The 27,096-nt window shown below is 34.1% G+C and overlaps 2 protein-coding genes, 1 long non-coding RNA gene and 1 pseudogene across 3 annotated transcripts; all 4 read left to right on the top strand.

Annotated features, from left to right (window-relative positions):
* The first annotated feature begins 3,162 nt into the window (after positions 1 to 3,162).
* Positions 3,163 to 4,423, top strand: LOC127158066 (uncharacterized). The gene is made up of 4 exons (XR_007826056.1): positions 3,163 to 3,229; positions 3,535 to 3,629; positions 4,094 to 4,137; positions 4,236 to 4,423. It is a non-coding gene; the product is annotated as an uncharacterized LOC127158066 (long non-coding RNA).
* A 3,788-nt stretch (positions 4,424 to 8,211) lies between these two features.
* On the top strand, positions 8,212 to 9,878 carry LOC127158062 (polymeric immunoglobulin receptor-like). The gene is given in 5 exon segments (XM_051101201.1): positions 8,212 to 8,340; positions 8,342 to 8,358; positions 8,531 to 8,845; positions 8,927 to 9,229; positions 9,545 to 9,878. Coding segments are annotated over 5 exon segments (723 nt in total). The 5' UTR covers positions 8,212 to 8,305; the 3' UTR covers positions 9,598 to 9,878.
* Positions 9,879 to 11,978: 2,100 nt separating this feature from the next.
* LOC127158056 (polymeric immunoglobulin receptor-like) lies at positions 11,979 to 22,437 on the top strand (annotated as a pseudogene).
* Positions 22,438 to 24,767: 2,330 nt separating this feature from the next.
* LOC127158063 (polymeric immunoglobulin receptor-like) lies at positions 24,768 to 25,988 on the top strand. The gene is made up of 4 exons (XM_051101202.1): positions 24,768 to 24,876; positions 25,058 to 25,363; positions 25,448 to 25,742; positions 25,942 to 25,988. Exons 1-4 carry the CDS (start codon positions 24,816 to 24,818, stop codon positions 25,976 to 25,978), a joined length of 699 nt encoding a protein of 232 aa, XP_050957159.1. The 5' UTR covers positions 24,768 to 24,815; the 3' UTR covers positions 25,979 to 25,988.
* The last annotated feature ends 1,108 nt before the right edge of the window (positions 25,989 to 27,096 follow it).

Below are 27,096 nucleotides of genomic sequence, written 5' to 3' on the forward strand. Positions count from 1 at the left end.
TGGCCAGAATATGTAACTAAAGTGCAGTTTGACTTCTTTAAAGTTGTTGTCTCGTTAGAAGTTTTCTCAAAATCTTTAAATGACAACACATTGCACTCTGCTCCTGTATCTAGCTTAAAGGTAAGTAGACTATTGTTTATGCTGAATTCTTGTGTCCATTTCTTGGTTTCACTTTCCATTGTAGAGACTGTATACATCTGTGGAAGCCATTTGCTAGCTTTTTCCTCACTTTGTTCAATTTCAATGGTACCAATAGATAATTCAGCATCTTGTTGTTCTATCTCATGTACTTTTTTCTCCTATCTTGTTTGTTTGTCCTTTTTCTGCGGAGTTTTGCACATGCGGCTAAAATGATTCTTCCTCGAGCACTCATTACAAATTTTTCCCATATGCCGGACACTTCCTTGGCTCATGTACATACCCACATCTTGTGCACTCATCTTTCTCTTTCCTTGTGTGCTTGATATTCACTTGTCTGGCCGACTTTGTCTTCGTGATTTTGTTCACTGCCACTTCTGCTTCTTCATGCAGCACTTTCAAGTGGCTTTGTGTTATTTCGTTTGCACGACAAATATCCACAGCCTTTGCTAGGTTCAGATCTGTTTCTCTGAGAAGTCTAGCTCTCACAGTGTCATTGTTAACACCACAGACAATGCGATCTTTAATCAAGTCATCATTTAACCTTCCAAACTCACAATCTTTTGCCTTATTTTTTAAGTCAGTCACGTATGCATCGATGGTTTCGTTCGGTCCCTGTGCTCTCGTGAAAAACATATGCCTCAGATATGTAATATTCTTTCTTGGCTCACAGTATTCTCTAAACTTTTCTTTGAGCACTTCAAAATCATCCGCATCATCATCAAAGTCCATTTATTTACCTTGTCACTCTTTTCTGCAATGCCCGTTGCAATGAGATACAGATCAAACTTTTGAATCCACGTTCGCCAGTTTTCCGCCAGATTTCCTTCAAAATCCAAACTGTTAGGAGGTTTTAACTGATCCATAGTTTTCTTCTGACACCATGTGATGTTTAGTGGATTAACTTTAGTACAAAGACACACGGAGCCCAGGTTGCATGCTACTCAACATTTTTATCTCTCTTTTTCCATACCTCTCTCTTACAGGGTACGCCAGCATATCTTAACAAGGAGAGCACCACCTTCAGGTAAGGAATAATAATACAACTCTCACACATCACAGCAACCACACCAGAATGAACACAGAAGGTAACAAAGCCTGTAAAAACCTATGAAGATTTTAAGTTTGCTACATGTCTCCTTTCTATAGGATAAAAAAGAAGAAAATTTATATTGAAATGATGAAAGAAACATCACAATGTTTTAACAAAAGGACTGTCATTTTAGAGATGTTCATTGTGATTTTCCTTTGGGTCATAACAGGCAAGTATTCTGTGTTTCTTTGTATAATTTATTTCACTCATAAGGGGAGTTGACATGTCCTGCTGTATGCAAGCATTTTGCTAATTCTTGTATCTTAATAATCTTATGTTATTAGAGATACTGTCACAGACTTTCAAAAACGTGATTTAAATGGCTGTAAAATTTAAAGAAATGGTGACGTTTTACAGGACATATATTGCACTTTCCCTTATACTTTCATAGTAATTTGAACCTAAAATCTAGATTTTTATAAAGTTTGGAAAAATGTTATGCATCAAATATGTATAACAATATATATATATATATATATATATATATATATAGTACTGTGCAAAAGTCTTAGGCCACTAGTATTTTCATCAGCTAAAAAATGTTTTAAAGTCAGTTAAAGTCGGTCTTTTGCTGTAGTGTGTCAGCAGGAAATATCAGATTACATTTCCAAACATTCATTTTGCCATTAATCGTAATAATCTAGTGAGATGTTTGTTTGCACAAAGAGTCTGACAACAGCGAGTGCTCTGCACAGAGATCTGATCTCATCATCATCCAGTCTGTCTGGAATGACATGAAGAAACACAACAAACTCAGACAGACTAAATTCACAACAAAGTCTCCAGGATGCTTCAAGAAACCTACCTGCAAAGCTGCAGCACTGTTAAAAGTTTTAGGCACTTGTGTACAAATGCTGTAAAATGAGGATGCTGTCATAATTAGATTTTCTTTATCAACTACCTTCTGTTAACTAAATGAAATCAACATTTGGTGTGACCATTTTTTGCGTTTACAGCAGCTTTTGCCCTGGGTGCACCAGATGTGCAAAATTTTTCAGGTAGCTTTGCAGGTAGGTCTCTTGAAGCATCTTGGAGACGTTGCCACAGTTCTTCTGGATTTACTCTCAGTTTGTTCTGTGCCTTCATGTCATTCCAGGAAGATTGGATGATGATGATTAGATCAGTGTGGAGCACTGACTGTTGTCAGACTCCTTGTGCAAACAAAAATCTTGATTCACTAGATTTTGGAAATGTAAACAATTTTTAACAAACAGAAAAGTTTGGAATGTAAACCATTTTTTTGGTGAAAATACTGACAAACTACATATATATATATATATACTATATATACTATATATACTATATATATATATACATTTACTGATACAGTCTGTAAAAGAAATCATTAAAGTTGATCTTTTCTCCATTCAGGTACTGAATGCACAACCGGATCAGCAGACAGAGTGTTTACGGCTCAGATTGGAGGATTGCTCAATATTCCATGTCATTATGACAGGAAATACACTGAAAACAAGAAATACTGGTGCTTTCATGCAAAAGGAGAATACTATTTGTGCTCTATTCTGGCATATGCTAATGAAACCAAAGGAAATGTGTCAGTACTTGATCATCCACATCAAAGTGTTTTTAATGTGACTATGAGAAACCTGCAGTATAAAGACACTGGAACTTATTGGTGTGCTGTGGAAATTGAAGGAATACCACGGGATGTGACAGAGAAGCTTCATCTCACAGTTCAGTCAGGTAATGAGTTTTACAGTCAAATAAATCATTCTCCTAATAAAATCACAAGCTCAAATGGCTGGGGTGAATGCACAGATCTACACAGGACTCACAGATTTCTGTTCTCACAGTTATTGAACCAAAACTAAGCAAAAAAACAAGTAATACAGACTAAATGAATAAAACGTGACTGGTATGGACAAAATTATAATGAAACAAAACTTTTCTACATTTCTGTTTAACAGCAGTTGTCACCACAGAGGAATCTGTCACTACAGAGAAAGATGTGATCACAGTGGAATCTGACAGAAATGGGTTAGTATGGTTTTTTTCCTCATGAACCTATATATTAAGTATATTGTTTAATTGTCTTTCTTAACATTTTGTCTGTTTTAGGTGTACTTAATATTCTAGAATTTATCACTTGCAGTTTTAATATTCTAGATTTCTTTTTAAGTTTACTGTAACTGGTGTAAAATCAGCAAGCAACAAAAAAAGTATCTTTGGGTGTAGGTTAAATAGGTTAAAGCTACAAAAAACTTGTTGCTAAAAGCGGCTCAGTATACATACATACACACACACACACACATATAAACCATTCATTTTGTTCATCATCACAGGCTTTATTTGTATCAGGAGGTGTGGATTCCAGTGGTTGCTCTGCTGATGGTGATTGTGATTATTGTGTCAGCTGTAATATGCAGGAAGAGGCGCAGTCAGTATTAATTTCACTTTTTACTTTTTTTTTTTTTTTTGCATAAACAGTTTCAACAATAATTCAGTGTAACAAAAATAAAGACTTTTATAATGTTACAAAAGATTTATATTTCAAATAAATGCTGTTTGTATTCATCAAAGAATCCTGAGAAAAATGTATCACTATTTCCACAACAGTATTTTGAGCATGTGACACAGAAGACTGGAATAATGATGCTGAAAATTCAGCTTTGCATCACAAAAATAAATTACTTTTTGAAATATATTCAAACTGTTATTTTAAATTGCAATAATATTTAACAGTACTACTGTTTTAACTATATTTCTGATCAAATGCAGCCTTGTTGAGCAAAAAATCTAAAAATCTTACCAGCCTTTTGAAAGCAAGTGTGTTTTTATAAACGTTTTGTTGATGTCTAAGAACTGAATGGCTGATAACTCCATGTGTTCTCTCACGAACAGACAGAAATAACACCAATGTGAACAGAGACTGAGCCAGTGACGCAGTAAGTCTGAGTTAACAAACAGTTTGAGTTAAAACTTATAACTGAGACTCAGAGCATCAGATGTGATTTCATCTCATTGTTTATTCTCTTAATCACAGGTGAAAACCACTAAATGGCAGAGCAAAATGTGAACACAGCGCTGATGTTTTTGATTTCATTTTTCTGCAAATTTTTTTCATGCCAGTAATAAATTATAAAAGCAGAGCATGCAAAATACTGATTACAATAAAATTAATTATCTATACATTACAATTTACTGTTCCCAGTAGTGACATGGTAAGTACCTTTGAACTGGATTGGAGAAGTTTTATTCTGTAACATAAACCATTTTACTATACAAACATTCTCTAGTAACAAGTTTGTAAATTGTTGTTTGGAAAAAGAATGAAGCTATAATATATAAATTTAAGCTGTAATGTGCTTGCTTTTAAGTGTGGCAATAACATGTAAAAAACCTTTTAAAAAAGAAAATGTGCTATATTGTCTTGTTTTTTTTTTTTTTTTTGGTATTTACCTATATACACATACAACATTTACATCTACAATGGGTGTTTTTTAGCTGCTTTACCTGAAGACCAACCTCTAAACCAAGCCTCCAGTGGATTAGAATAAATGAGGTACTGTAAAGCAGCTGAAAATGCACATTGTAGTTTGAAAACCAGTGATTGGGTAACACCCGCTGGTAGCTTAAATGATGTTGTGATCATTGACTGTCAGATTTCATCAAAATTTTAATGTTGATTCAACATACTTTAAATATTAAAATATCTGTATAGAAAATGCAACGTAATAAAACAAGGTTAAACTTATTTAATACTGTATTTAAATATTGAATAATCAACCCATAATCAATACCATAAAAATTCTGCTGTTAGAAAAAGAAAAGGCAATTTGAATATGCTCTAGGAGTATGTAAATTTGATGAGTGGGCACAAAATTCCATGAAAGGGCAGATTGCTTTACAGCAGCAACAAATGCACAGCTATCCACTGTAATTACCACTGTGAATTACACTCACTTAACTGTAGGGGGCAACAATACACAAAACTGCTTTAAAGGATTAGGTCACTTCCAGAACAAAAATGTACAGGTAATTTACTCACCCCATCATCCAAGATGATGTCTTTCTTTCTTCAGTCGATAAGAAATTATGTTTCTTGAGGAAAAAAAAAAATCAGGAATTATCTCCATATAATGGACTTTAATACAAAGAACATCAAAACTCTTTACAAAAAACAAAAAATAGTAGAACAGTGATGTAGTACAATTCTGATGTTGAAGAAGAAAACGAAATGGGAGTTTTTCAACCTACCCTAAGTGTATTGACTGCGCATGCGCATCACAGAGATGAGACAAGACGAGCATTTGAGGTTAGCAAGTATATAAACTGTCAATTTGTTTCGAAAATGACTGATCGTTTTCCTAGATAAGATCCTTCTTCCTCGGCTGGGATCGTTTAGAGTCATTTTAAGCTGCATTTAAACTGCAATTTGGACGTTGAAATGCGTGAGCGCCATTGAAGTTCACTGTATGGAGAACATTCCTGAAATATTTTCCTGAAGAAACATAATTCTTTATGACTTAAGAAAGAAAGACATGAACATCTTGGATGACAAGGGGGTGAGTAAACTATCTGTAAAATATACAGAAGAATGTACCATTAAGCGATTTAACTTTTTACAACATTAGACTTTGTTGTGCGTTTGATCAGCATATAAATGATCATGAGCCTTTGTTAATTATTGACCTCTGTACAGTAAAGTGCTTCATATACATTTACATCTTGATTCAAGTTAAATTAAAATATGTAGATAAGGTTGATTGCAGTGGCTTACATGCGTTTGCCACAAAACAGACTGAAAATAACCCATTTCCGCAGTGGCCCACTCCAATAGTAATAAAAGAGAAAAGTAGAACTGACACTGACTGTATTGTATATTAATACTTCTCATTCAAAATATAAATAAATTGTTTTAGACTTTTCTTAATTCACATTATAAATTAATTACTTTAGATCTCTAAAAGAGACAAATTTGTAAGTTGTATGCAACTTTCACAATCAAGCAGGGAGTCTGTTTTTTACACAAGCAACCACAGAGAACGAATGCAGGAAGTATAAGAAAGACTGTAGAAACTATGATTGACCCCATATGTCACGTGTCTTGAGGAACAAGCTGTTTCTATATGATTCACCTAAAGAAAAGAAAACTTACACTGAAATGATGAAGATACAGATGGAAGAAACATCACAACTTTTTAACAAAAGGCTTAAAGATTGTTATTGTGTTTTTCTTTTGGCTCATAACAGGCAAGTATTATTTGTTTGCTTATAATTCAATTTACTCATATGGGGTGTTGACATGTCTGACTGTATGACAAGCATTTTGCTTACTCTTATTCTTGCACCATAATAATCTTGTCACACTTTCTAAAGAGATTTGGATTTTTTTTAAAAAAAGCCTGGGGACATCTTATTTACATAATATGTATAACTATATGGGGGGAAAAATACATTTACTGATACAGTCTGTAAAAGAAATCATATATTACTGTAACATCTGTACAGGCTTGATCTTTTGTCTGTTCAGGTACTGAATGTACAACCGGATCAGCAGTCAGAGTGTTAACAGTTCAGACTGAAGGATCAGTCATTATTCCATGTCATTATGACAGGAACTACAGTGGTCACAAGAAATACTGGTGTTTTTATGCAGATGGAGCATACTATTCTTGCTCAATTCTGGCATATGCTAATGAAACCAAAGGAAAAGTGTCAATAATTGATCACCCAGATCAGAGTTTCTTTACTGTGACTATGAGAAACCTGCAGGTTAAAGACACTGGAGCTTATTGGTGTGCTGTGGAGACTATAGGAATTGATGTGAAAAAGCAGCTTCATCTGACAATTCAAGCAGGTATGAGATGACTTTTATATTTAAGTGTGCAATTCTCCTGATTTCTAAATCACAATCTTACGTGACTGGTGTGTGTGTGTGCAGCTCCTGATGTGTTTGTGGTGAGCAGCAGTGTATGTGGACATGAAGGTGGCGATATCAGTGTTCAGTGTCTCTACAGTTCTAAATATAAGAATAAGATAGTAAGAATTTTTTAAAAAAATCAGAATAATAGAATGATTTCTGAAGGATCATGTGAATGGAGTAACGAAGTTAAAAAATTGAAATCACAGGAATAAATTACATTTTAAAACATATTCAAACAGAAAACTGTAAAAATATTTCAAAATTTGGAATAAATAAATGCAGGCTTGGTGAGCAGAAGAGATCTCTTTAAAAAAACATTAAAAATCTTACTGTTCATACACTTTTGACTGGTAGTGTATGTCCTAAAGCTATGTGACAAACTTGTTCAACACTCATATTTGCCTGTATTTGCACTCATATTCTACCTATTTTTACTTTCAGATGGCACACAGAGGAGCGTTTCTGTCTGTCACCGAATTAGAGATCACAGGATTTTTGTGTGTTTAGATAAAATCAATAAACCAGAGAGATTCTGCGAAACTCTCATGAGATTTGTATTTGCTATATCAAGGTTAATGTTTAAGTTAGCAGACTTTTTCTTGCGATAGGGTGTCCTTATTGCAGTTTACTTTGGCCAGGAAACACACACACAAACTGGAAGTGACCATCTGATTGACATATAAAGTGGCCAATAAATCTCTGAAAGCGAGTCAGACTGGAAGACTCACACATTTAAGTTACAAATGGAAGTACTGCTCTTGTGTTGAAAATAAGGTGGATAGGGTTTGGTTTGCTGCAGGACTTCAAATGAACACAGTATGAATTTCTCACATGAATCTCATGTGAGACTTTTCACAGAAAGGACGTATCTGTCTGTCTATGTATCTGATTCCTTTGTATTTGACACTGTTTTTTCTTCCTCTGAAGTTGTACTCTTTTCAGTCATTTCTCCTAATAAAACCTGATGTTAGTTATTTAGCTCCTTCTTCAGAATAGGATCTAACCCAGCACAGTAGAAACTACCAGTGATGTAAATGTACATTGATTGGCCAAACGCATGCCTTACGAAACACCAGCACCTACTATTTTTTTAAAGCAGTGCAAAAGTCCCCGGTATAAGAGCAGAAAATAGAAGTTGGGCAGTTATACTAACATATTGCAGGGGAACATCAGCAAAGAGAAAAGAAATGGCCTCATACATAAAGGCAAAAATATTCTACATTTTTTTGGCTCAGTTTAGGTAAGAATATTTAATACTTTTCTGTGCTTGTTTCTAATGGATCTGTTTATCATTTTAAAACCACAAATGTAATATTCAGCTCTTTGTGTTTTTTACGCTTTAAGTATGAACAAATTAAGAAGTGATTTAATGTTAATCCTGGACATGATAACAGTTTGTGTTGTTTGTTTAGGTGTTGAATGTTACAGCAGCTGGTCAAATGTATTAACTATTCAGACTGGAGGACCTGTTACAATCCCATGTCATTATGACAAGAAATACACACAGCAGAAGAAATACTGGTACTCAGAAATTGAACAATCTAAAACATACACAAACACAACAGAGGAGAATCTGTCAGTAATTGATCATCCTGATCAGAGTCTCTTTACTGTGACTATGAGAAACCTGCAGATCAAACACACTGGACATTATTATTGTGTTGTGGAAACTGGAGAACAACCACCGACAATTATCACATATGAGCCTCATCTCAAGATTCAATCTGGTAAGAGATTTTGTTTTAATCACATTATAATGTAAATTCGGTGACTTCACGTATGTATTATATAAATGTGTGTGTGTTCAGCTCCTGATGTGTCTGTGGTGAGCAGCAGTGTATCTGGACATGAAGGTGGTAATATCAGTGTTCAGTGTCTCTACAGTTCTGGATATCAGAATAAAGTCAAACAGTGGTGTAGATATAAAGATCAGAGCTGTTACACAGTGGGGAGGACTGACACATCCCAGAATTCATCAGTCCAGATCAGTGATGATGGGAGAAGATCCTTCACTGTGCTGATGACTGGACTGAGACTGACTGATTCTGGCTGGTACTGGTGCTCTGCTGGAGTGGCAATGAATCCTGTTCAACTCACTGTAACAAAACAAGGTAAAACTTATTAAATTCTGTATTTAAATACTGAATAATCATTCTATAATCAATTCTAAAAAAAGTTCTACTGTTACAAAAAAAAAAAAAAAAACTACTTTTTGTTATTTATTCTTTAACAACTTCTAAAATTAATTTGTATGTAATGTTACATAACATATTCAGGTCTTTGTGCAAAATGGAAAAATATGTAGGAAAAAATATTTTCTGGAATGTAAGGGTTTGAATTTGTGCAAAACATAAAGAATGTGAGACAGAAATGTTCAGTTCTGATATTTGCCTCTTGATTTTGTGCTTTTGTATTTTATTTTTCAGAGGCTAGAGATCTAGAGATTTCTCCGCATCAACCAGAAAGATCAGATGATTAGAAAACATTTGATAAAAAGATTTATGTTCTGCCTTTACTTTACACTCAGTCAACAGACAGACATTAGATGTGTGTGAAGAATGCATTAGATGTCTACATTTGCTAAATATTTAGTTAAATGTCTGTAATGTATTTTTTCCTTAAATGTTTACTTTTATACTCACATTTGCAGTCTTCGCACTTGAACACTGGTATTACATGACATATCTCCTGTATTTGGCCCAAGTGTTCAAGTTGTTGTAGTACTTTGCACTTTCCAATAAACTTCTAAACTTCTGTTCAGTTGTCTCTGAAAGACAACAAGTTTATTTGTTGTGTTTCTAATTAAGCGATAAAAAGCTGTTAAAAAAGGAAAAAGGAAAGGAAAGCAAAACAAGCATATTATTCTTTGATGCAAAACAAGCATATTATTCTTACTCTGTTTTGGCAAATGTGTTATAGTTATTCTGACATATAATGACGCAACACAAGATTTTGTTTTGTAGCATGAAGTCCTTACTGTTACTAATTTTGGTTAAGAACCACCAATGTAGACAGGAAGTGACTGTCTGGTTGACAAGCAAAGCAACAAGGTGCTAGGTTAAGGGGGACTTTTAAAAAAGTGTCTAGCATCTATCTATTTATCTGCCTATCTATCTATCTATCACCATTTCTTTTTAAATCTATATCCTGACATATGATAGACAGACACACTGATCTATGAACAGTAAACACGGCCCTGAGATACTTTGTTGTATCTTTCTAACTGTAGCATAACTTTTATGTAATTTATCAATGTTTATAATACGTTTCTAAAACAACAGCATGTGATATGGCACCCGTTGATGTTTTTTTTCCAAGCACTGCTTTGTGATGTTTTGAAAACTTCAGAATCATTTGTTTCAAACCAGTAATTCACAGCACGTATAAAGTACAAACCGGTTGAAAATGTTGTACAAAATACACACTTATCTTGTACAAAATGTGCAACACTTTGTTTTACTACCAAATCATGTGTAACATCTACAGTGGATTTTTTTTCTTCAACTTCTCATCGTTTTAGGGCACATTAGGTTCTGACTGTGATGCATGATGGGATACGTTTAGCGTCTGCACGTCAAGGGCACTGGGCTTTGATGTTTTTCAGACTTGGGACAGTCTTGCGCACACACTTCCTGTTTTGTGCATGCACTCTCAAATAGCCAAGACCACAAATGTGGTATTGTGAACTCATAAACCAGTGTCTATGGTTTTTACCTAATCTCAAATCAGTTTTATACATTTGTAGTCATTTTAACGACATTTGTAAAAAGAATGAGTAGTAGTTAACATTCTCTTACTGGCCTTTTTAGCTAAGCCCTTGTACAACATACAAAAAAATTGTCATAGTTATTTAATAGATTGCACTTTCACTAAAGCATTTGCCACTTGTTTGTAAAAGCAGTTTTTATGCATGTTTGGCCTGAGTTTTTATAAAAGGTAATTTACACAGTTTTTACCAGTTATCACCAGAGTGTGCCGTTTCTATCTTTGAATCATTGAATCATTTTGTGAAGCAATTGGTTTAATTGATTCAAAGATTTGAAAAGATTCATTTCTCACATTGACAATGGCATTGCTTATATGACCATAAGGGAATGTTTACATGAACACCTATTGTTGCAGTCGAAATTAAATCATTCTGATTGATGAATCTGAATGTAGTGTTTACATGAAAGCTAAATAAAGCGATTGGGTTGATGTGTCCATTTATACGTCACAAGCTTCATATAAGATTTGATCTTTTGACATGCACACACTGCACTAATACAGATTCTTGCTATTTGCGCATATTATTCTCCTATCACTACTTTTCTTTGTTTTTTAAAGAGCAGATTTAGATCTCAGCTTTTTGTAGAACTGATACAAAATGCAATCAGAATTAATCTAATTGAGAAATACAGTTTCTCAAAAAAGTGGAACAATCACGTCATCTCACACAAAGAGAGAAAGAGCTCTACTGAGCATGTGAAGATAAAGTGTCAAAATATATTTATTTTTGGTTGATAAAATTTTGTACACTTTCCCCCCATCCCCCTACTAGTGAAACAAAATGTAAATAAAAGTATGATATAGGCTACTAAATGAAAGAAGTGGCCCTTGAGGTCCACATTTTTCTCCAGAGTTTAGCTCCAAACTCACCTGCCTGTAATTTTCTAGCAACCCTGAACACCAGTTTGTTTTTAATTAGGGTTGAGCTATACTCAGCAGGAGAATCTGAGAACCCCTGATCTAGAATCTCAGGTCAGGTCTCAACCAAGTGACGCAAGACATTTAAGTGTTAAATGAGGTTGAAAAAGGGAAGTGCAGCAGTTACTACAAACACAGTCAGACAACTCAGATACAGCAAGATAAACTTACACAATGATTGCATATGCAAAGACCAAAATATTCTACATTTCAATTGGGTTTTGGCTCATTTTAGGTGAGTTTAAATTTTGTGCTGTGTTTGTTTGTAACGGATCCTGTTTATCATTTTGTATGACACATTGTGTGCTTAGCTGTTTGTGTTGCTTTTATTGTGTTTTACGTGAAGACTGAACAAATTAAGAAGTGATTTATTATTAATCCTGGATGTAATAACGATTTGTGTGTTGTTTGTTTAGGTGTTAAATGTGACTTAGCTTGGTCAAATCATGTATTAATTATTAAGACTGGAGGGTCTGTCAGCATCCCATGTCTTTATGAAAAGAAATACACACAGCAGAAGAAATACTGGTTCTCAGGAATCGATTATTCTAGTAAATACACAAACACAACAGAGGAGAATTTGTCGGTAATTGATCATCCTGATCAGAGTTTCTTTACTGTGACTATGAGAAACCTGCAGAACAAACACACTGGACCTCATTATTGTGTTGTGGACAATCAAGGACAACCAGCTGTCATATATGATCCTTATATTAAGGTTCAATCTGGTGAGAGATTTTATAATTATTTTAATCACATTCTAATGTCAAATTCTCTGACTTATATTTTATCCCAGTATATTACATACATATTTTATCATCTTAAATGACTGGTGTGTGTGTGTGTGTGTGTGTGTCTTCAGCTCCTGGTGTGTCTGTGGTGAGCAGCAGTGTATCTGGACATGAAGGTGGTGATGTCAGTGTTCAGTGCATCTACCGTTCTGGATATAAGAATAAAACCAAACAGTGGTGCAGATATAAAGATCAGAGCTGTTACACAGTGGAGAGGACTGACACATCCCAGAATTCATCAGTCCAGATCAGTGATGATGGGAGAAGATCCTTCACTGTGCTGATGACTGGACTGAGACTGACTGATTCTGGCTGGTACTTCTGCTCTGCTGGAGAGTTACTGTATCCTGTTTAACTCACTGTAACAAAACAAGGTAAAACTTCTTTAAAAACTTATTTTACTGTATTTATGTACTGAAAAATCAGTCCACAATTAATACTATACAAATTCTGCTGTTAGAAAAAATCTTTTTATTTTGACAGTAAATGTGAACACAGACACCAGCGCTGAGAAGGACAAGTTAGTATTGTGAAATTCTCATTATTGTTATTTTATTCTTTGCCAACATATTTGTAATTAATCTTGCGTAATATATTTTGCTGGTCTTTTGTGAAAAATGATAAAATAAATGAATAAAAATATTTTTTTGGAATTCAAGGATTTAAATGCGTGCAAAATGCACATAATGTGACATTGCGCGGGGCACAAACTAACGAGGGGTTTAAACATTTCCACAGATCCCAACATAACAAAACTTGCAATATTTACTAGCTGCCATATCAACTCCAAAATGGTTTAAAATGAAAAACCTCTTTAAGATATCGTTGAATATTTAACTTTTAGCAAAAGTACATTTCTGGATTAAGTACATTTTTTCATCTCATTTTTTATATTGTTTGACAATGAGACAAATCACCATTATTTTATTTGAAAAAAAAAAAAAATTAAAAAAATAATGTCTAACCATGAAAATTTTATTTTATTGACAAAATATTTTAGCTTGTCTTGCATCTTTTTTTCATTAGATCAGATAACATTTTAAGCTGTCACGTGCCATATTTATTTTGGGGTAGGCTAAATCAAGAAAAAAGTATAGGCTACACTGTAATTATAAAACAAAACTACGTATTTGTGCTATACATGTGTGAAATTAATGGAAACGGGGTTTTGCCCCGTTCTGCCCTACATGTTTCCATCACTGTTTTTATGCGTAGGGGAGCGCGGGGCACAACCTAACACTTTTTGAATTTCTCAGTTCCACGTGGGGTTCAGAGTATATTTTTTTCATCCACGTTAATTTCACACTTGTCTAGTACAAATATGTCGAGCTGTTTCATAATTACAGCGCATACGTTTTTCGTTATTTACCTCAAAAGAAAGGAAGTGAAAAGTGACCCCTGGTGAAAAAAACAGCATATGCTGGTAGGCATGTTTTGATGCTGGGATGCGGTACCAGCATAAACCAGCTAAGGACCAGCTTAAACCAGCATCAAAACATACCTACCAGCATATGCTGTTTTTTTCACCAGGGATAACACTATACGTGTGAGCGGCACGTTGTAACATCACCATATGACAGCTTAAAATGTTATCTAATCGAATGAAAAAAATATACACGACAAGCTAAAATGTTTTGTCAATAAAAAAAAAAGATTGACTTTTTCAAACAAAATAATGGCGTTTTTAAGAATTTAATGTCATTTTTGAGGTTCACAATGAACACATCGCAACCAGGCGTGGGACGGCCCTGATTGCAAAACACAGCTATACAGTACAGTTCAAAACAATATGCGCAAATAGATGAAACACATACAGACATTCAGAAAAAAAAAACCACTCCCCTCCCTCCAAACACAGCTCTCATACAACATGAGACGCATAAACGAGCCCAAAAGGTTTACATTTCTTGAAATAGTAATTTCTCAACATTAAACATCGATTGTCAGTCTTATTCACCCGTTTCTTGTGGTTTCTTTTTAAAATCAATAAAAGTGAGTAGTGAAAATTACATCACTAATGTCATAGAACAGCATAGTTTAATATAGTGGGGCAGATAACTCAGTGTCACAATGTTCCCCATCAGCGCGAGTGGAATATAAAACTGGTTAGTGTTTTCTGCTGGTTTGTCAAGCATTAATGAACTATCTGAACTGATAAATAACAGATTGGCGATTAAAATAATAGCAGATTTGTCTCATTTTAAATGAATACTAAAAACTGAGATGAAAAATTTACCTCAGCCAGAAATTTACTTTTACTATGGTAAAATAAATATTCAGCGATATCTTCAAAAGGCTTTTGAATTTTGGCGCACTTTTTTCTCTGTATAGTGTTACAGTGGCAACTAGTAAATACTGTAAATTTGGTTATGCTGGCTTGTGTGGAAATATTTAAACCACGTGTGTTACAATTAACCCCGCGCACCCCTATTTTGAATTATCGCATGTGATGAATACACCAAATTTCGGAAGAAAATCCCTTCATCCCCAAAAAAAGTTTTTATGTTCGCTTAAAGTGGTTTTTAACTAGTGCGAAAAAGAGTTAATGCGAATAATGGGATATGCATTTGCAACGCATTTACCGAACACACACACAATTAAAAAGTAATTGAATAACAGAATCAAATAAGATAATACAGGGCAAAGTGAAATTCCATTTAAAAATCACAAATTCCAATAAGATTCCATGAATCAATAAAAAGTCAGGAGAAATTAAAATCCCATTAAAAAATAAAAATACAAAATCCTACAGGACAAAGTAAAATTCAATTAAAATAAATCAGAATGTGTAATAAGATTCTAAATTCTTATTGGACAAAGTGAAATTCCATTAAAATAAATCAGAATGTCCAATAATATTCTAAAATCCTACAGGACAAAGTGAAATTCCATTAAAATAAATCAGAATGTCCAATAAGATTCTAAAATCCTATAGGACAAAGTGAAATTCCTGTAAGATAAATCAGAATGTCCAATAAGATTCTAAAATCCAATAGGACAAAGTAAAAATTCCATTAAAATAAATCAGATTGTCCAATAGGATGTTAAGAATCCAGTAAGATCCTAAAGGATAAACTAAAATTCCAATAGGATTTTTTGACAAGGGAATAAATTTCTCCAAGTGCATCGAAAGAGGCTTGTGACTTTACACTATAGGACGACATAACCTGATTAACCAGCGGGCCGATTTTGTTGCACACCATCTGAAATGTTGTTCATTCAGTGTTAATATTTGCTATTGTATTTTGTATTTCAGATGGCACATGACAAGGTTTTGTCTGTTACAAACTAGAGGAATTTTCGCCACAACGACCTGAAAGAACAGATGATTGGAAAACCTGCAAGTTAAAAGTTCAAAAATTTTCTTTACTCTCGGTCGGTTTATTATCACTTAGTTATGTATGTATAGCATACATTAGACGTCTACGCTTGCTAAAATGCTTAAATGAGCAACACAGCAAATAAAACTAATTTGAGGAAATAATATTCATTATGCATATTAACGTATTTATTTTCAATTAAGCCATCATCTTTAATATTAGTAGTTTTTTATTCACCCCTGACCTCACAGACATAGCCTAATGAAATCTTGTTGCCAGTGACTTGCTCATAAGTTAAATGGATGGAAACCCAGCGTTTGCACCTGTCTTTCATGTTAGCTTAGCGAACATGTTTTTTTTGGATTTTGATTTGAGTTCAGATGTACCAAAGCTTATAAATTGCTGTTACAAATTTTGTTTAAAAAAATATTGTAAAGATTACATTTTACCAAAATGAAAATGCACTGATAAAATACAGATAGGGCCTGAAAAACTGTCCCCCGGTTTCACAGAAAAGGCTTAAGCCTTGTCTAGCTGTTTCAACTGAAAGAAAGTTAAAATATATCAGTGCCTTCGTTTTCTTTCAAGATGCGCACACCTGTAATGTTTTTTTTTTTTTTTTTCTAAGGCACGTTTATAAAAATTTACTTAAATGTCCTAATTGAACTATGACCTGGCTTAGGCTCAGCCCTGTCTATAAAACCGGGCCTACTAGTCTACATTTGAATTTTCTGACCTGCTGGACAGTCTTGTGCACTTCCTGTACAGCTATCCACTGTAATTATTACAGTGCATTATTTACAGTAGTGATCTCCACTCACTGAACTGTAGGGAGCGCCAGAGAAGCAAAACAATACTTACAGTTGTTTTAATATGAAACTTACTACAGAAAAAACAGTGATGATTGTTAGTGATTCTGATGATGTGAAGTTTTAAAACTGAGTAATTTATGTTGGTATTATATCTTGTGCTTGTCTGTGCCATTATAAATGCAGATAATGTCTAACCATGAAGTTAAAAAATGATGATGTTTTTCCTATGCTGAACAAATGCATGCCAAAACAGCCTCTGATATGATTCAGAGAAGTGAAAGTGTAATACATTCTCAGTGCTTCTGTGTGTTTCTGAAAACATTAACACATCTTTCACACATTTTCTTTGCTGTTAGTTGAGAATAACCGTCACTTTTGCACTTGTTGTAAATGCTCTTTTTGTCTGTTTGCTTGTTTTCAACCAAAATGCTTCTTAAATGTTTGTTTAAACAGGTGTAAGCAATGTTATATACATGTTAAAAACAGTATAAACTGTACTGTATTAAATATTAAGCTGTAAAAATGAACATGTAAAATTAACCCTTTATGCTGGGTTAAATAAACAACCCAACTTGCTGGGTCAGGTTATCTCAATATGTGCTCTGTCCTATATTTACCCAGCTGCTGGGCTAAAATCAACCCACACTGGGTGGTGTGTTATTACAAAGTGAGAACTATAGGGAAGGGAACATGACAAAGAAAACACCAGAACAGAACTGCTTTGACACAGTAACTACTTCTCATTCAAAATGTAAATGACTTATTTTAGATCCTCTAAAAGAGATACTGTATATGCAAATTTTTACAATCATATTACGAGGCTGTTTTTTTACACAAGCAACCACAGAGAACGAATGCAGGAAGTAGCAAAGACTGTAATGACACCATATGTCACATGTCTCCTTGAATAACAAGCAGTTTCAATAGTATTAACCTAAAAAAGAGAGAACTTACATTGAAATTATGAAAATACAAATAGAAGAATCATCACAACTTTTTGACAAACAGAAGATGTTCACTGTGTTTTTCTTTTGGCTCATAACAGGCAAGTGTTCTGTGTTTGTTTATTATTCCTTTTACTCATATGGGGGTTTACATGCATGACAAGCATTTTGCTAATTCTTATTCTTGCAGCCTTATAATCATATGCTATTAGAGACACAGGCGCTCAAAAAGGTGATTTAAATAGGTGTAAAACTTAAAGAAATAATGACCTTCTAGGACATATTGTAATGTAGTGAGGAAGACGTGATGCGGACCGATCCATCTGCAGAGCTTTATTGGTTTTAGACATAGACATGGTCACAAAACAGGCAGGGTCAGACATTGGCAAACAGGTACATAGAAGCAAAACACAAGAGTAGTCCGTATGGCAGGCGAAGGTCGATCCATGGCGAACGTAATGTTAATCCAATGGGCTAGGCAAAGCAGGGTTTCCAACTTTAAAGGTCATCTTGGAGTGAGATTTTTTTTTTTTTTTTTTTTTGGAGTCTGGGGTCTTCTCGATTCCATGTATCTATATGAATATACTGTACATATAAGGGGATAAAAATGCAGCTGAATGCCTTTTTTAGCACCATTTTAAATTTGGTTTAAATTCAGTATTTGTTTTAGTATTCAGTATTATTAACTTTTTAAATTTTACATTTTTTAAAATTTAGTGTTTAATCATTTCTAAATATTTATTCATATGAAGAACTTAAAAGTAAGTAAGCAGGTATGACCTGCAATATTCTAGATACATGTACATTTAGTAAAGAGCCATACAGGTACCTATTGGGTAAATCATGGCATTACAAATGAAAATGATTTTTTTTTTTTCCGACCACAAAATGACTAATTTGCCTCTTTGCATTGGTATTTAACCTTAAATACTACACTAATTTTAATATAAGTAACATATAGCCATTAATGGACCATAATTATTGGACAAATATATTTAGTACTAAATGATCTCCTTAAAATATTAAATGAATATTATTTAACTAAAATATAGAACATTTATTTAACTGAAAAATAGTTAAACTGTATCTGAGGGTTAAATACAAGAAAACCATATTAACCCTTACGAAAATTAACCATGGTTACCAACTATGATGACTTCCGAGAAACCCGGAAATGTAAGAAAGGTCCATACTCGGCGATCCGTGAGAGGAGTCCAGGGCTTAAATAGAGTCTCTGATTGGACACAGGTGATCAGCGCAATGGCAACAGTCAGTGTATTGTGAATGTCAATGGAGTGAGAGTTTGACATCTGGTGGTGAATGCACCGAAGTTCACTGCCAGATTCATGACACATATATTACACTTTCCCTTACAATCATAGTGATTTTAAAACAAAATCCAAAACTGTCTGGGTACATGTTATGGACCATATATATAAGTAAACATTTACTGATACAGTCTGTAAAAGAAATAACATATTAATGCAACATCTGGGCAGGCATCTAAATAGGATTGTTCTGTTATTTACATTGACAAAAACTCAAACTAAAGTTGATCTTTATTCCATTCAGTTTCTGAGTGGCGAACAGGATCGGCAGTCAGAGTGTTCACGGTTCAGACTGGAGGATCAGTCATTATTCCATGTCATTATGACAAGAAATACACTAAACATAAGAAATACTGGTGCTTTCATGCAGATGGATCATACTATTCTTGTTCTATTCTGGCATATGCTAATGAAACCAAAGGAAAAGTGTCAGTAAATGATCATCCAGATCAGAGATTCTTTACTGTGACTATGAGAAACCTGCAGGATAAAGACACTGGAACTTATTGGTGTGCTGTGGAGACTATAGGAATAGATGTAACAGAGCAGCTTCATCTCACAGTTCGATCAGGTATGAAATAGGTTTCACATTCAAATGAAAAATTCTCCTAATTCCTAATAAATAATGATGCTAAATGACTACTGTGTGTGTGTGTGCAGCTCCTGATGTGTTTGTGGTGAGCAGCAGTGTATCTGGACATGAAGGTGGTGATATCAGTGTTCAGTGTCTCTACAGTTCTGGATATAAGAATAAAAACAAACAGTGGTGCAGATATAAAGATCAGAGTTGTTACACTGAGGGGAGGACCAACACATCCCAGAATTCATCAGTCCAGATCAGTGATGATGGAAGAAATTTCACTGTGCTGATGACTGGACTGAGACTGACTGATTCTGGCTGGTACTGCTGCTCTGTAGGAGGTCAAAATGCTTTTGTTCATCTTAAACTCACTGGTAAAACTCATTCACTAATCAGACAAGATTTCTTGAACAAAAAGATTTTTGAATCTTTTTCTGTGCTAAGTTCCTGTTGTCTCTTTAGAAGATCCACGGGTTCCTGTTCCTACTGTTACCCAACCAAAAACAAGTAATACAGACTAAATGAATACATTTTTTTTTTACTTGTGGTGATGAAGAAAAAAACATAAACATATTTTTTCTGCATTTCTGTTTAAAAGCAGTTGTGACAACAGAAGAATTCAACAGAAATGGGTTAGTATCTTAAAATACTGATCAATGTTCAGATTAATATATATTTTAAAGAGATTAATGGCCTTTCTTAACATTTTGTCTGTTTTATGTGTGCTTTTTAACCTCTCTTCAGATTTCTAGTCAGATGGGTTTAAACTTATTATTGAAGTTCATGTTTCTCTTGGTGTTTCTTAGCACAGATGCAGCTCTCTCATCTACAACACCAGTTCCATTTAACAACAACCAAACAGCAAGCAGTGAAGAGCAGCAGAATAAGTATTGTCCTTAAATAGATTAAAGCATCATAAAAACAGAATAGAACTTTTAATTAATCATGCATGTGGTTAATATTCTATAATTTTAGCACTTGTAATACAGGATAATATTCTGCTACAAGGTTTATTTTTATTTTCTGACTGTAATTGGAGTTACATCAGAGAGCACATCTTCCTCTTTTCAAAGTATGTCTTTTTTAGTTTTTCATGGAATTGTAGTGTTTTTGAGTGGGTGTGAAATGGTTAAAGCTACAACAAACGGGTTGTTAAAAGTGGCTGAGCAGACAGACATTTAACTGTATATATATGAGTTATATAATGTCACAAACAATGTATATCTATTACATATTTTATTTAAAAAAAAAACTGCATTTTGAACTAAATATCAAATGTGATGTCAATAGAACAGACACCACATTTCACAAATGTCAGCTGAAATGAAGTTAAGTTTTTGTGACTGAGTCACATGTTCACAGCTAGCAATACAAAGTGAAAACTCCCTTGTGAAAAATGGACGATGATAAATATAGTTTCTGCAGAAATACTATTGTTCAGATCATGACTAACTATGAGTCATATATGACAAGCATATTTCAAATGATCACACCATTTTGGTCACACTATAGGATGTTCTTTTAATCTTGTGTATTATTGATCATCACAGGCATTATTTGTATTTGGAGGTGTGGATTCCAGCGTTTGTGGTGCTGATGGTGATTGTGATTGTCATGTCTGCCGTTTTACTGAGAAAGAAGCACAGTCAGTATTAATGACTTTTCTTGTTATATGATTCAATTACTCATTCAGTGATGATGAATGAATGTTTTTTTTAAAAAATGAATACTTTTTATAACAAGGGTGCATTAAATTGATCAGAAGTGACAGTAAAATAAATCTAAAAATCTTGCCAACCCCAAACCTTTAAATGCAAGTGTGTTTTTATAAACTTTTTGTTTATATCTCAGAACTGCCCCACTGAAAGACAACTTTATTTGTTTTTTTATTAACAGACAGAAATGACACCAACATAAACAGAGATGGAGCCAGTGATGCAGTAAGTCTGAGATAATAAACAGTTTGAGTTAAAACTCATAACTGAGAGATTTAGAGCATATGATGTGTTATTTCACAGGAAAACGTTGCCAGTTCATCTTCAGCACTTGCAGAGAATGACGTGACTTACACCACTGTGACAGTACGACCTAAAACTAAAGCAGTAAGTGAACTCACAATAACATGCATTAAAAATATCTGATTTCATTTGCACCAGTGTAATTGTTAGTATTCTTCTTAATCATCTTTTTTATCTCCAGAGCAGCCCAGTTTATGTGGAGGATCAGGTGACCTACAGCTCTGTGAAAGCACAGTCTAAAACTAAACAAGTAAGTCAATTCATAATAACATGCATAATTAGAGGACATCTGATTCCACTTGTAATGTAAATGTCAGTATTATTCTTAATCATCATTTGTATCTCCAGAGCAGTCCAGTATCTGTTGAGGATGAAGTGACCTACAACTCTGTGCGAGGTGAGATGTTACAGGTTTACTTAAGTTAATAATCACAGGATGTTTTACACACACTGAACATGTGATTTCATCTCACTGTTTAACCTCTTAATCACAGGTGAAACCCACTAAACACCAAAGGAAAATGTAAACACAATGGCACTGAAGTTGTTTTTTTATTTTTTATTTTTTATTTTTTTGGCATACTTTTTCATGCCAGTAATAATTACAAATACAGAACATATAAAATACAAATGACAATAAAATTAGTTATTTATACGTTAATATTGTTCTCAGTGGTAACATTTGGGTTGGATTAGAGAAGTTTTACTTTGAAAGTAAAAGCATTTTACTATACAGACATTATTTAGTAATGCTAAATGTGTAAATTGTTTGGGAAAAGCATAAAGCAATAATACAGTATATAAAGTAAAGTTGTAATGGTCTTGCTTTTAAGTGTGGTAATAAAGTGTCAAAAACATAAAAAAATAAAATGTGGTTTATTGTCTTTTGTTTTTTTTTTTTTTTTTTTTTTGGTGTTTATCTATATACACAAAACATTACTTAGTGTTATACAGTTTACTTTACTTTGTATAGCCCCAAAACCGTTTCACCGTTTGTATCACTCCGCTTGCAGAATTTCTCACAGAGAGTGTCATGGCAGATGATGAAACCCACTATAATTTTACAAATACTGTGTCATGGAATGTAGTTCTAAGAGTATTTAAGTGAGAATGCAGTTGTTTAAACTTAAAATATACAGTCTGTTTATAAAAAAATATCACCTATTTTAAATTTGCTTTAACGTTTTTGGAGATGGGAGCTCCATGGCGGCGTCAGCGGACTTATTTATTTGCTATTTTTTCAGTCTACTATTTTTAAAAAGCATTTTAGAAAATATATTTTATGGTATAAGCTCTGTGGTGGAGTGAGTTTACAATTTAGGTACACTTGCCCCCCAGATCCCCCTATACTAGTGAAACAGAGATGTCAATAAAAGTGTGATATAATGAAAGAAGTGTGGAAGTTCTTAGATCTGGCCCTCGACTTCTACTTTCCTGAGAGTTAATTCCAAACTCACCTGCCTGTAACTTTCTAATAACCCTGAAGATCTTGATTAGCTTGTTCATGTGTGTTTAATAAGGTTTGAGCTGAACTCTGTAGGAAAGTGGACCTCGAGGGCCAGATCTAAGAAACGCTGAGTCTGTTCTCAGCTAGGTGACGCAAGATGTTTAAGTGCTAAGTGAGGGTTCAAAGGGAAGTGCAGAAGTTAAGACAAGCACAGTCAAACAACTAAAGATACAGGAAGACAAACTTGCTCAATGGCCGTATACACAGCAACGAACATTTTATACATTTCAGTTAGGTTTTGTTTCATTTTAGATGAGTATTAAATGTTGGACTTAGACTAAAATAGGGTTAGGCTATAGTTCAGATAGGACATTTAAGTAATTCTTTATGAACGTACTTAGGAAAAAAAAAAAACATTATTAGTGTGGCTCTCGAGAAAAAAACAAAGGCACCAATATATTTTAAGATCAGTCAGTGCAAGTTTCTTTCATTTGAAACAGCTCAGACTTACATTTTAGTTTAGGATTAGGCTTAAACGAGAACTCCACTTCCAGAACAACGATTTACAGATAATGTACTCACCCCCTTGTCATTCAAGATGTTCATGTCTTTCTTTCTTCAGTCGTAAAGAGTTTTTTGAGGAAAACATTTCAGCATTTTTAATGGACTGATATGGTGCCCCGATTTTGAACTTCCAAAATGCAGTTTAAATGCGGCTTCAAATGCAGCTCTAACAGTAGCGTGACTATATTTTAATGTTTGACCTTATCAGACTAGCAATCTTTATGTCTAATGTAAATAACTTTTGTCATTTCATTTATTTAAAAACATTAATACAATACGTAAACAACAGTATACAATACGTACCTATTGATAGGTGCTTTCCAAGCACTGCTTTGAAACCTTTGTGAATCATTTGTTTCAAAACAGTGATTCAGAGTGCGTATCAAACTCCCAAAATAACACAATTTCGGTAAATGAGGATTTGTTACATCATATTGTTTAGAAACTTAAGTATTTCTCAGTAGGTCTGTCCAAAAACAGTGCGTTCCGTGTCGGAGTGTCTGTTTGTGTTCTGGTGTGTGTAATCCATCCATAGCCAGTTCAACAGAATAAAAACAATGTATTGCAGCCATGGTAAACCAGCAAACAAACTGGGTCAGAGATCATAGAAGACAACCCTCTCCAATATTTTGAATTTGGACTGCAGTACTCATTTCAACCACTAACTGTCAATATTACATACCATTTTGTTTTCGCAAGTAACAACAATGTAGCAGTTCTATAATGCCACGGCAAATGGTTCTGTCATTGAAAAATATCTCAAAAGAGATATTTATTTTCAATGGAAATCCCCTAAAAACAGTCAGAAAAAGCCCCTGAGCCACTGAGGACGCAATGGGTATCATTTTAATCTATGACGGGAATGTCCTAGAAAATAGCAAATTCATATATGTTTGTATTAGCACAAGACTGCTTTGATTCTCAAAGATGGATCAATACCAACTATTTGTGATCCAACAAAATATAGAGTGCAGTACTTATGTGTTTTGGATCACGAACATGTGTGACTGTGTGACTCACATTCTCCAGTTATGTTACCAGAATATCTGATGCATAAGCTGCAATGGAAAGTGGACCTTGAGGGCCAGAGGGTTGAGAACCCCTGATCTAGAGTCTATTCTCATCAGTCTGACGCATGATGTTGAAGTGCTAAGGGTGGGTGAAAAGGGAAGTACAGAAGTTATTATAAGCACATTTAAAACACAAAATGGCCGCATACACAAAGATGAAAATATTCTACATTTCAGTCGGGTTTTGTCTCATTTTAGGTGAGTATTTAATGTTGTTCTGTGTGTTACTAATGAATCATGTTTATTATTTTCTAATGGCACAATTTATGGTTAGCTGTTTATGTTGCTTTTATTGTGTTTTATGTGAAGACTGAACAAATTAAGAAGTGATTTATTATTTATGCTGAGTATGATTGTGGTTTGTGTGTTGTTTGTTTAGGTGTTGAATGTGACCACAATTGGTTAAACCATATATACACTGTTCAGACTGGAGGATCTGTCACCATCCCATGTTATTATGATGAGAAAACCCCACCGCAGAAGAAATACTGGCACTCAGCAATTGATTATACATCCAGAAACACAACAGAGGAGAATCTGTCAGTCGCTGATCATCCTGATCAGAGTGTCTTTACTGTGACTATGAGAAACCTGCAGAACAAAGACACTGGACATTATGGTTGTGTTGTGGACATTCAAGAACAACTAACTGTCACATATGGACTTTATATCAAGGTTCAGTCTGGTAAGAGATTATGTAATTATTATCACATTCTAATGTCAAATGTGTGTTTTATCATCTCAAATGATGTGGTGTGTGTGTGTTCAGCTCCTGATGTGTCTGTGGTGAGCAGCAGTGTATCTGGACATGAAGGTGGTGATATCAGTGTTCAGTGTCTCTACAGTTCTGAATATAAGAATGAAGTCAAACGGTGGTGCAGATATAAAGATCAGAGCTGTTACACAGTGGGGAGGACTGACACATCCCAGAATTCATCAGTCCAGATCAGTGATGATGGGAGAAGATCCTTCACTGTGCTGATGACTGGACTGAGACTGACCGATTCTGGCTGGTACTTCTGCTCTGCTGGAAACAAACTGAATCCTGTTCATCTCACAGTCACGTTAGTATTAACAAATTCCCATTATTGAGATTGACTATTAAGCAACATTTAAACTTCATTAAATGTTACATGATATATTGCAATGTAAGTTTATTTTATGAAATATGTGAATAATTTTTTTTTATTGTGGCTTTGAATGTTCAAAATATACACAATGTGACACCATCTTGATGTTGTGCTATTGTATTTTATCTTTCAGATGGCACATGGAGCATTTCTGTCTGTCACAGAACTAGAGGATTTTTCCACATCAACCTAAAAGATCAGATGATTTGGGAAGTGTTTATAATAAGTGTTTTGTATTTGCTTGATGCTTAGTCAATGTAGACTGTGTAACTAGTATAGATAAATAGAGCATTTGTTAATTGCCTTTATGTCTTTTAAGCATTTTTTTTTCTTCAAATAGCTTTTTATCCAAATGTTAGATAGCACTATTCATAATAAATCATTTTAAATTTTCTTCTCTTTTCCTGTCGTGGTCATTTCCTGTCCACTTCAACAGATTTAAGAAAGCATTAAGGTACTCGAGGCCTTGCTGTATTGTGAATAATGGGCCTAACGACGCTCTTTAGCCATGACTATATTCACAATATAGCACACCCTCTTCTATTTTATAGCATAATTAATATTACTGAATATTTTTCACTTTTATATGCACCTTATTATTTTAGCTGACAGGAATAATATGCATCTATAAAGGCCTTCATTTACAGTCCTATATACCTATATCTTTTTTACTAAAATATATTGATAATTTGATGAGCAAGTCTTGACATTTAAATTGATTCATTTTGCAGATGTTTTTATCCAAAGTAACATACAAATAAAGAACAAATCAAAATTAATTTGCTAAATTTGCTAATGTTCAATGTCTGTTCAATAGTTCCTATGTAACAAGATAACAATTTAGTAATTGTGGTGCTAATAATTAAGTGATAATAAGCAGTTACAAATGTTGCACAAAATACACACTCATCTTGCACAAAATGTGCAACACTTTGTTTTACTGCCCAATTATTTATGTGTAATATCTAATAATTTAACTTACAGTGAGAAATTTTCCTCATCATTTCAAGATTTCAAGGCGTTTCTGAGTGTGATGCATGATGGGATATGCTCAGCTTCTGTGCTTTAATGGCTTTGGTGTTTTTCACCTGGGACAGTCTTGCGCACTTCCTGTTTTGTGAACACACAAGTGGCCAAAACCGCAAGTGTGGGTGTTGTGACAGGCCCAGTAAATTTATAAACCAGTGTCTATGGTTTTTACCTAATCTCGGATCTCGTTTTATAGATTTGTAGTCATTTTAATGACACTTGTATAAAGAATGAGTAGTAGTTAATGGTCTTTTTGCAC

Source organism: Labeo rohita, unplaced genomic scaffold (genome assembly GCF_022985175.1).
Source record: "Labeo rohita strain BAU-BD-2019 unplaced genomic scaffold, IGBB_LRoh.1.0 scaffold_132, whole genome shotgun sequence".
Classification (NCBI taxonomy): domain Eukaryota; kingdom Metazoa; phylum Chordata; class Actinopteri; order Cypriniformes; family Cyprinidae; genus Labeo; species Labeo rohita.

Bases quoted from the DNA above. Each gene is read 5' to 3' on its own strand.
- LOC127158063 (XM_051101202.1), top strand. From the start codon at position 24,816: ATGGCCGCATACACAAAGATGAAAATATTCTACATTTCAGTCGGGTTT. The intron at 24,877-25,057 runs GTGAGTATTTAA...TTGTTTGTTTAG, and splicing joins CGGGTTTTGTCTCATTTTAG to GTGTTGAATGTGACCACAAT. The intron at 25,743-25,941 runs GTTAGTATTAAC...TTTATCTTTCAG, and splicing joins CCTGTTCATCTCACAGTCAC to ATGGCACATGGAGCATTTCT.